At 33.3% G+C, this 10,597-nt stretch overlaps 2 protein-coding genes across 3 annotated transcripts; one reads left to right on the plus strand and one right to left on the minus strand.

Moving 5' to 3' along the window:
- The first annotated feature begins 4,844 nt into the window (after window positions 1-4,844).
- LOC106342198 (transcription factor AS1) lies at window positions 4,845-6,665 on the plus strand. Of its 2 annotated transcripts, none has more exons than XM_013781062.1 (2): window positions 4,845-5,023; window positions 5,395-6,665. In XM_013781062.1, exon 2 carries the CDS (start codon window positions 5,440-5,442, stop codon window positions 6,511-6,513), a length of 1,074 nt encoding a protein of 357 aa, XP_013636516.1. In that variant the 5' UTR covers window positions 4,845-5,023; window positions 5,395-5,439; the 3' UTR covers window positions 6,514-6,665. The 2 variants fall into 2 exon arrangements, with proteins under 2 accessions (XP_013636516.1, XP_013636517.1); XM_013781063.1 differs by lacking the exon at window positions 4,845-5,023 and adding an exon at window positions 5,032-5,133.
- A 59-nt stretch (window positions 6,666-6,724) lies between these two features.
- LOC106342197 (actin-1-like) lies at window positions 6,725-8,807 on the minus strand. Its single transcript, XM_013781061.1, has 4 exons — window positions 8,621-8,807; window positions 8,147-8,540; window positions 7,112-7,725; window positions 6,725-7,026 (listed from the first exon to the last, which is right to left on the minus strand). The coding sequence occupies exons 1-4, from the start codon at window positions 8,678-8,680 to the stop codon at window positions 6,961-6,963; spliced, it is 1,134 nt and encodes a 377-aa protein (XP_013636515.1). The 5' UTR covers window positions 8,681-8,807; the 3' UTR covers window positions 6,725-6,960.
- Between the last annotated feature and the right edge of the window lie 1,790 nt (window positions 8,808-10,597).

A 10,597-nucleotide genomic window follows, 5' to 3' on the forward strand; every position in this document is an offset into this window, starting at 1 on the left:
AATCTATTAATTTAGGGTTCTATTTTTATCCACCATCAACAAGTCATAGTATGACCACTAAAATTTTTGCTAATATGACATATTTGATTATTTACATTAATAATAAACCAACTATAAAATTGAAATTTATTCTTTTTAATTATAACAAAATTTGATGAAAAAGAATATAACAAAATTTTACTTAAAATTTTAAATATTTAATTTCGTAAGTAGTAATATAATATTGTTATAAATCAATGTTAACTAAAATTTTATTATAAAACAAGAAAATAAAAATTATATACTATTTTCTTATAAATTCTTTGATTAAATTCTATATTATATAAAAATAGAAGTGCTATATGAATTAAATATAACAAATTATATTAAATAAGCAAGTTAACAATTTTTTTTTAAACCGTTTCATTTATATAAATTATCGCTCATCATTAAAATGGGTTAAATTTCTTAAAGTATATAATGTTTTTATACAAAATTAAATTTATTAACATAGGTTAAACATTTATATCTACAACTATATATTATCTTTTTATTTATTTTGAAACTCTCAAAAATATATTGTTTACAATATTTATATATAAAATATAATAGTATATAATAACATTTAGTTCATATACTATTTAAAAAATATGTTATTAGAAAACTATTAAATTTTAATAATTAATTTAAAATATTAATGACAAATCAAAATTTAATTATATTTTTTAACTATAACAAAATCTGTTGAGAAAAATTTAGAAAATATTACCAAATATTCAAATATTTTTTATAAAATAATATGTTAATGTAGTAACTTACAAAAATTCAAAATTCATGTAATCTTCCAAACTCAAAAAATAATAGTGTAATTTTTTTAAGTTATCTAAACAAAATATAAATTTTATAAAATAAATCTGCAAACTCAAAATGATAATAATTCAAATTTTACAAAAGATGAAATCATAGATAATAAATAATAACTTTTTGAAAGGCACCACAAAAAAACAAACTATATATGTTGTGAAAATTATGCAGTCAAGTATTTTGAAATCTTAATTAAAAAATAAAAAAAAAACTTAATAACATAACATCCAAAAATATCATATGTCAATAAAATTTACTAAAATAATATGATAGATTCTACTATGTATAAAATTTACTAAAATAATAGGGCTATATTATTATTACAAAAAGTTTTTTATTTATAAATCCCGTAAAATACTAAAATAATATATGCCAAAGTATATTTTTTTAAACATAAAATGTAAATATAAACTATCTTAAACATATTTATTTTCTATAATATAAATAAATAAATTTAAAAATGTATAAATTTTAAAAAAAATTGAAGGAGGTACCAACTTGATTATTTCATATTGTTATTTTATTGTACATAACTCAAAAATATATTAGTAAGTAATAAAAATTAATAACAAAGTAAAATGTATTAAACAAACCACTATATATTAATAATGCATAATAAAAAATATAAACAATAATATTATTGAGTTACACAATATATAATACTAAAATGAAAATTATATATTTAAAACATTTGTAAAAATATCAAATACATTTATAAAATAAAACAAATATCCGCACAGACGTACGAGTTAAAATCTAGTAAAATCTTATATTTGAGAGTTTTAAGGTTGCTCTTATAGATGCTCTAAATCTGAATTGAATTTCAAAGATATTCTCATTATATAAATAAAAATATTCTTAATATATCTACTTTTAAAGTTATCTTTGGGATATTTTTTTTTACAACCTATAATATTTGGAATTCCAAAAAAAAAAAGCAAATTTTTTTTAGTGACTCTTTAAAGAATTCAATTTAAGGAATATCTGAAGAAGAAAATCAAAATGACTATGGATACTAGAAAGAATTAGAGAAGCAAAGTGAGAAAATTCAAAATTGTAACGCTTTATGGTCTGAAAATATAAAATTTGACGCTGAAATGATCAAAGTTGACTCAAAAGGTGGATAAAAGTCTTGAAAATTATGATAATAAATTTTGAGAATAGTTATGATTGATGTGAAATAATGTCTACAAATAAAAGAGAATATGATGTTTTCGGTGAATAGAATGTCATATTTATATATTTTACCTTTGATGAGGCTGAACTGAATTCGAGTCATGAAATTATTATTCTCATTGGATTTGGAGTTTCGGTAAACCAGTACAAAATATCCAAATGTTTTTCATCTATCACTTGTGCAAATCTCTTGACAAGCCATTATTTATCTTCAAACTATTTTAAATCCGTACAACTAACAAATTCGATGCTAGAAAGCTTGGAAAAAACTCTCATACCTTATCTTTTGTTATATTTAATTAATCCAATGCTTTTATGTATCACATGCAGAAGATAAACAATATCTGGTTTAATCAATCTCCCATGAGCAGAAGTTTTAAAAAAGTAGTTTAGCAATCGCGGTGAAGAGATATATAATTACAATTAACTTTTGTCTTTGACAAAAAAATACTACGAGTTTCGTCCCAATTATTACAAAACAAAAGTTTTAAAAAGCATTAAAATATATACATATTAAAAATCATTCTTCTGAAAATAATGCTTGCATCCAAAGTGAAAATGCGACACTTAATCTGAATTTTTGACTAAAGATGATGACTGTGAATTTCTTCTCTTTGAATAGATTCACCTAAATTTTCATATATGACCATCATTTCCTAACACCATTCACTTAGACTACATTGCACAAAAACAGGTTTATGCGAAGTTCCATCCCTTGGTCCTGAGTCTAGCAGTATGGTCACATTGTCAAATCTTAGAAGAGTCAAAGCCACATAGCCTTATCTATCGGATTATGTAAGTAATTACAGCAGTCTAAAAATTCATAAAACCAACCTAAAAAATTATAAACCCTGCCCTTTTTCAAAAAATAAAAAAATAAACCTTTTCTCAAAAACAAACCCTACAAAACTATAATTTAAGAAATAACAATAAATATGAATATTTTAAAAAATTATTCTGGATTTTTTCCATAGTAAAATATGATACTTGATGTGAATCTTATGAATTTGTTGTTACGAATCTTAGATACTAAAAATTTGCTGCAAGTTTTAGACTATTTTCAATCCATTTTTATATTAGAGATCTCTAAAATAGAAAAAAATATAGAAATAATGGTTTTGCTCAAATGTGTTTCTCTGTAATAGAGGAATGTTATATTAACCTTTATAAATAGATGAATGCTATTGTTTCTTCTATAGCATTCCTCTATTTGTAGAGACAAATATAAAGAACACTTGGAGCAAAACCCTAATTTCTATTTTTTCTTCTATTTCAGAAATTTTCTATTATAAAAATGGGTTGAAGATGCTCTTACAACCACATACTTTATCTACCTAATTATTTAAGTAATTATAGAACCAACCTATAAAGTTATATTAAAGCTATAACATTTGAATTTTGTTTAACCTATGAGATTACAAAAGAAGATTATAGGTACGATGTCAAAATATTTATGAATTGTAATCTATTTTTTATCAAACTTTTTAAAAATTTGATAAAAAATAATAATCTACTAAGAAATAAATTTGGCCTAAGAAATAGTCGATAGATGTGCTTATACAGGGAACATGTCTGCTTCATTGTTGGAATACTCTAATTTGGTAAAGTGTCAGTCGACTAATTAATAAATTGACAGGAACAAGTATGAACAAAATATATCCGGGATTGAAATGTAAATTATTTTTGAATGAAATGAGCTTTCAAGTGAAGGAATAGAATTGCAAATACAACATCAAATTTTTTTTTGAGTGTTTTATAAACAATGTCACACGCCTAACTATTAAAAACTAACTAATCTTTTAAAAAAGCATAATACATTTTAAGGGTGGGCACTTTACCCGATATCCGAAGCCACACCCGAACCCGATCCGAAAAACCCGAACCGAAGTAGCAAAATATCCAAACGGGTATTGAATTAGGAGAGATTGAATATCCAAACCCGAACGCGTAATATCTGAACCCGAATGAATATCTGAAGATAACCGAACTTATGTATAATTAACCATATATTTCTAGTTTACATCTCTCATTTTATATAAAATATTTATATTGATACTACACATACTTTAAGTTCATATGGTATACATAGAATTGCGGAGAAAATTATTTTTAACTCACTTAAAATGCATGTCAAACTTTATATTTCAAAAATTAACAAAAAGTTACATCCAAAATTTAAAAACAATAACCAAATTAATGTCTTTTTTAGTTTCAAAATGTTATGTCCAAATCTATTAACAATTCAATCTATTAAAAATAAAAAATTAGTTAAATAAAAGTTATATTTTTAAATACAAGAAATTTGAGAAATAAAAATTTTAATTTTTTTCTTTTCAAAATCTAAATATCCGAACCCGATCAGAAATAACCGAACCCGAACTAAAAATATCCGAACCTGGCCCGAAGTACAGAAATACCCGAACGGGTTCTATACCTTTATACCGAAATACTCGAAAATCCGAAATACCTGATCCGAACCCGAACGCCCACCCCTAATACATTTTTAGCAAATTTACTTTTTATTGTTCTTTTTACCAGCTACTTAATACTAATCTATAATCATAAATTTAAATTTTTACATAATGCAATCAGAAAAGAATTTGAGATCCCAATGTGAGTAGAAAATAAAATAAAGATCCCAATGTAAAATAAAATAAAATAAAAATCATATTCATACCCAAAATAAAAATCATATTTAATGGAATTTAAACTTTTACCTCCACGCGCCACTGTCAGAAAGATTTTTCTTCCCCACTTGTGCGTAAAAAAGGAAAGAAGCCAGTGTCGCAGTCGCTAAAACCCTTTTCTCAATTTTCTTTCTACTTTTAATCTTTTTATTTATTTGCCGTCTCTATAGTCTAATCACGTAAGTTGTCTGGTTTTTAAAGCCTCTCTCTTTGGTCTCCTCTTTGAGTTTCTCTTCCATCACGCCGACGAAGTTAGATATATAATAATAACATCTACTATATCCGATGGAAGAAGTTGCTCTTTGCAATATTATTTGGTGAGCATTTCTTGAATTTAATACCTCTTCCTTCACACACACGCTCTCTCTCTCTCTCTCTCTCTCTCTTATCTTTAGTTGTGTTAGTGTATGCTAATTAGTGTTTTGAGGTCAGCATTAACTCCCCTGTATAGTTATGATAAGAGATCATTTGCAAAAAGTCTTGCTTTTTTTGTCATTCTCTTATCTCTTTGGTGATTCTTGAAGTTGAATTGGGTGTTTCAATTTTCAGATCTCTCTGTTTTTAAAAGATTCTAGATTGGTTGCTCTGTTTTTGGTTGCTCTGTTTTCTTAAAGACTGTAGATTTGTTGCTCTGTTTTTGGGTCTTTTTAGAAAAAGTATTGATTTTTTTCTGGAGAATTTGACGCAGATGAAGAAGGGATGGTGTTGAGATGGGAAGGAGTGATGTCTCGAGATGAAGGAGAGGCAACGTTGGAGTGGTGAAGAGGATGCATTGTTACGTGCCTACGTGAGACAGTTCGGTCCGAGAGAATGGCATCTTGTCTCTGAGCGTATGAACAAGCCTCTGAACCGTGACGCAAAGTCTTGTCTCGAACGGTGGAAGAACTATCTTAAGCCAGGGATCAAGAAAGGGTCATTGACAGAGGAAGAGCAGAGGCTCGTGATCCGTTTACAGGAGAAACACGGCAACAAGTGGAAGAAGATCGCCGCGGAGGTTCCAGGGAGGACGGCGAAGCGGCTAGGGAAGTGGTGGGAAGTGTTCAAGGAGAAGCAGCAGAGAGAAGAGAAAGAGAGTAACAAGAGAGTCGAGCCTATTGACGAGAGTAAGTACGATAGGATCCTCGAGAGTTTCGCTGAGAAGCTTGTGAAAGAGAGGTCCTCTGTTCCTGCGGTGATGGCTAGTTCAAACGGAGGGTTTCAACAAGCTCCTCCGCCTCCTAATAATAATCATGTGATCCCTCCTTGGTTAGCTACTTCTAACAACGGGAACAATGTTGTTGCAAGACCTCCCTCGGTGACTCTCACTCTATCGCCTTCAGTGGCTGCAACACCTCCTCAACAACCTATCCCATGGCTGCAGCAGCAGCAGCCTGAGGCCAGCCCGGGAGGTCTTGTGTTAGGGAGTATGATACCGTCTTGTAGCGGTAGTAATGAGAGTGTGTTCATGTCAGAGCTAGTGGAGTGTTGTAGAGAGCTGGAGGAAGGGCACAGAGCTTGGGCGGAGCATAAGAAGGAGGCGGCTTGGAGGCTAAGGAGATTAGAGCTGCAGCTAGAGTCAGAGAAGACAAGTAGACAAAGGGAGAAGGCAGAGGAGATTGAGGCAAAGATGAAGGCTCTGAGGGAAGAGCAGAAGATGGCGATGGAGAAGATTGAAGGAGAGTATAGAGAACAGCTTGTTGGTTTGAGGAGAGACGCCGAGGCCAAGGACCAGAAACTAGCTGATCAGTGGACATCTAAGCATATCAGGCTCACCAAGTTTCTTGAACAACACATTGGATGCAGGCAGAGACTATTAGACCGGCCCTGAATCCTAAACCAAAACACCTGCTATGATCTCCTCTCCTCTTTGTTTTGTAATGTAATGTAAGCTTTTTTGTTTTTGTTTTTGTAATGTTAATCAGACTTTTGGGTTCCTTAACTCAGCTTTTATTGTATGTGTTGGTTTCTCTTCTTTAATCATTTGGTGTCTCCAATGTTTTTTTCAAAAGCTTGGTGTTGAATGTAGGCATGATAAACTTTCCACAGTTCATAACTTTAATTGATAAAAGTGTAGAAAATATAAAACATAGAGCACATGAAACACATTCCTGTATTATAATTTATAAAGAGAAAGATGTGTCATTAATCATTATTAACTCTCTTAAAAAAAATCATTATTAACTCAAAAGACAGTTGAACTCAATAAGATGAAAATGAAAGAACAGAAAAACAAAGAGTAACTCGCTTCTTGTCTGAAAAATGATGAAGTTCATACTTAGAAGCACTTCCTGTGAACAATAGATGGGCCTGACTCATCATACTCAGCCTTTGCAATCCACATCTGCACAAGTTGAAACAAAAGTTCATAGTTAACTTGTTTTAGTCAAGCTGCATGATAACAAGAGACAGATGAGACTGTTGTGTACCTGCTGGAAGGTACTGAGTGAGGCCAAGATGGACCCTCCAATCCAGACAGAGTATTTCCTCTCCGGAGGTGCAACAACTTTGATCTTCATGCTGCTTGGAGCCAAAGCAGTGATCTCCTTGCTCATTCTATCAGCAATCCCCGGGAACATTGTAGTTCCACCACTGAGGACGATGTTACCATACAAGTCCTTTCTGATGTCGACATCACACTTCATTATGGAGTTGTAGGTTGTTTCATGGATACCTGGATTCTCCATACCAATCATAGACGGCTGGTAAAGAACCTCAGGGCAACGGAACCGCTCAGCACCGATGGTGATCACTTGTCCATCAGGCATCTCGTAGTTCTTCTCAACAGATGAGTTTGTGTTGGATGTCTCTAGCTCCTGCTCGTAGTCAAGAGCAATGTAGCAGAGCTTCTCCTTTATGTCTCTGACGATTTCACGCTCTGCTGTGGTGGTGAAAGAGTAGCCACGCTCGGTTAGGATCTTCATAAACGCGTCGGTAAGGTCACGACCCGCGAGATCAAGACGTAGGATGGCATGTGGAAGTGCATAGCCCTCGTAGATAGGAACCGTGTGGCTCACACCATCTCCAGAGTCAAGCACGATACCTACACATACCAAAATAATCCAAGAAAGGCTTTACGTAAAAGGATTTAAGTATAAAACAGGTCCTAAGATTTTCGTGGCTATAAACAATTCAGTAAGAGTTCGAAGAAATACAATATTTTTTAATACATTTATAAGTATACTAATATTTTTAATTATTTGGATTTGTTGGTTTGTCGGTTTGATCTTTTATATACCAAACCATATCTATATATTCTTAAAATAACTTTTATTCGATTTATTCGGTATTAGTAAATCCAAACCATTTTCTCTATTTTGGTGTGGTTTGATTTTACAGGATTGAACACTTTTGAGATTTAGGAACCTATGATTATAAAAAATATTTTTTATTTTGGTGTTTATAAGTCAATATTTCATTTGTATATGCTTGGACAAGGAGGCAAAAAAAAGTTTGTCACTGACCGGTTGTACGACCACTGGCGTAAAGGGAGAGCACAGCCTGAATAGCCACGTACATGGCCGGGGCATTGAATGTCTCAAACATGATTTGGGTCATCTTCTCACGGTTAGCTTTAGGGTTGAGAGGTGCTTCGGTGAGGAGAACGGGATGCTCCTCGGGAGCAACACGGAGCTCGTTGTAGAAAGTGTGATGCCAGATCTTCTCCATGTCGTCACAGTTGTTGACAATGCCGTGCTCAATAGGGTACTTGAGAGTTAGAATACCACGTTTGGATTGAGCTTCATCTCCAACGTAAGCATCCTTTTGTCCCATGCCAACCATCACACCGGTGTGACGTGGACGACCAACAATGCTGGGGAACACAGCTCGAGGTGCATCATCCCCAGCAAAACCAGCCTTATTCAATACAGAAAACAAGATGAAACATTGTGAATGGGATCAAAGAAACATTATCTAATGACTGAAAATGAACTTACCTTAACCATTCCAGTTCCATTGTCGCAAACAAGAGGTTGAATGTCTTCACCGTCAGCCATTTTTGGTACGTTTTTGCAAACCAAAATATTAGATTTGAAGAGTAGAAGAGAGGAACAATGGAAGGAGAAGCTTAAATGAGGCAGAGAAGAAAGAATGGAACAGAAACGGGTCCAAAGGCTTCGAATTCGGCTCACCTTGTTTACCAATGATCAATTTGTTATTTTTAACCACCCCCTTTTCACGGTCAATGTACATATGAGTTTCAGATTCGTTTTAGTCTAAATTTAGGTTTTTCAGTTTTTTAGTTTTTATATATCTGATATCCAAAAATAAACCTTAATCTAATACAATGAGATTTGGTAATTGGACATGCATGACTTAAGTTGGAATTCGAGTTTTGTTTAATTTTTTTAAATAAACTTTGATTTTAGATCGGTTTTGGTGGCATAGAATCCGTGCAGCGCACTCAAGAAGATTCAATTAGGGTTTTCTGATAACCAGTTTAGCCATTGTACCTATGTTCCCAATCTGATTCCATTTTTTCAGTTAGCTCAAATTAAGAGGAAAACAATAATTATGTTGTAAAACTTAGGATTGGAATCAATAAGTTCTTATTTCATTAATTATAAAGTGTGCCCTTTATATAGGGAATTACAAGATAGATAAAAAAAAAGATTACAAATCATAAACACAAAGGGAAAAGGAAAAGGAAAATACAAGGTAGCCGCATCTCTCTCTTTGGCCGACTCTCTCTCCTCTCTCTCTCTCTCTCTCTCCTGCGGATTGGGCCTCTAATGGATCGGGCCGGTTATGGACATCCATCACATGATTTATAACACTCCCCCTTGGATGCCATAACCATACAGAGTTCGTAATACGCTTTGGATGTTGCCTCATTAAAACCTTATCAGGAAAACTCAGTGGGAAAAAACCTAGATGAAGGAAAAAGAGTACAACACGTATTACTCCCCCTGATGTGAACCTCAGTGAAGGTCTTTCAGTCGACGCATTCCAATCTGATGTGTGAGCTTCCTGAATGTAGAAGTCGTGAGTGACTTAGTGAATAAGTCAGCTGAATTTTCGCTGGACCGTATCTAGACGACATGGACCTCGCCGGCTTTCTGAAGCTCGTGCGTGAAGAAGAACTTAGGCAATATGTGCTTCGTCATGTCTCCTTTGATGTAACCGTCTTTGAGCTGAGCAATGCACGCATCATTGTCCTCATACATCACGGTCGGTTCCTTGCACTCGACCATCCCATAATCTGATCGGACATGTTGGGTCATCGACCTTAACCAGACGACCTCGCGGCTGGCCTCATGAATGGCCAATATTTCCGAGTGATTAGACGAAGTGGCCACGATCGTCTGTTTCATGGAACGCCATGATATGGCCGTACCTCCATGTGTAAAGACATATCATGTCTGTGATCGAGCATTGTGTGGATCTGATAGATAGCCAGCATTAACAAAACCAACTAAACCATTTTTGTTATGGTTAGTATAAAATAGACCCAAGTCTTTCGTTCCTTGCAGGTAACGAAGAACATGTTTAATCCCATTCCAGTGCCTCTAGGTCTGACATGAGCTAAACCTAGATAGTAGGTTCACGGCAAAGCTTATATCAGGCCGTGTGTGAGTTGTCAAATACATTAAAGCTCCTATGACACTAAGATATGGCATTTCGGGACCTAGGACATCTTCATCGTCCATTTTGGGACGTAAGGGATCAATGTCCAGGCCGAGTGACCTCACGACCATGGGGCTGGACAAAGGGTGTGAGTCGGCCATGTTAAACCTCTTGAGTACTTTTTCTGTATATGCCATTTGATGCACAAGGATTCCATCATTTATGTACTCAAGTTGTAATCCCAAACAGAATTTCGTTTTCCCGAAATCTTTCATCTCGAATTCTTTCTTAAGGTATTCAACCGTTTGGGAAATTGTATCCAGAGGTTCCTAGGATATTCAGATCAT

This window comes from Brassica oleracea, chromosome C4 (genome assembly GCF_000695525.1).
Source record: "Brassica oleracea var. oleracea cultivar TO1000 chromosome C4, BOL, whole genome shotgun sequence".
NCBI classification, from domain to species: Eukaryota; Viridiplantae; Streptophyta; class Magnoliopsida; order Brassicales; family Brassicaceae; genus Brassica; species Brassica oleracea.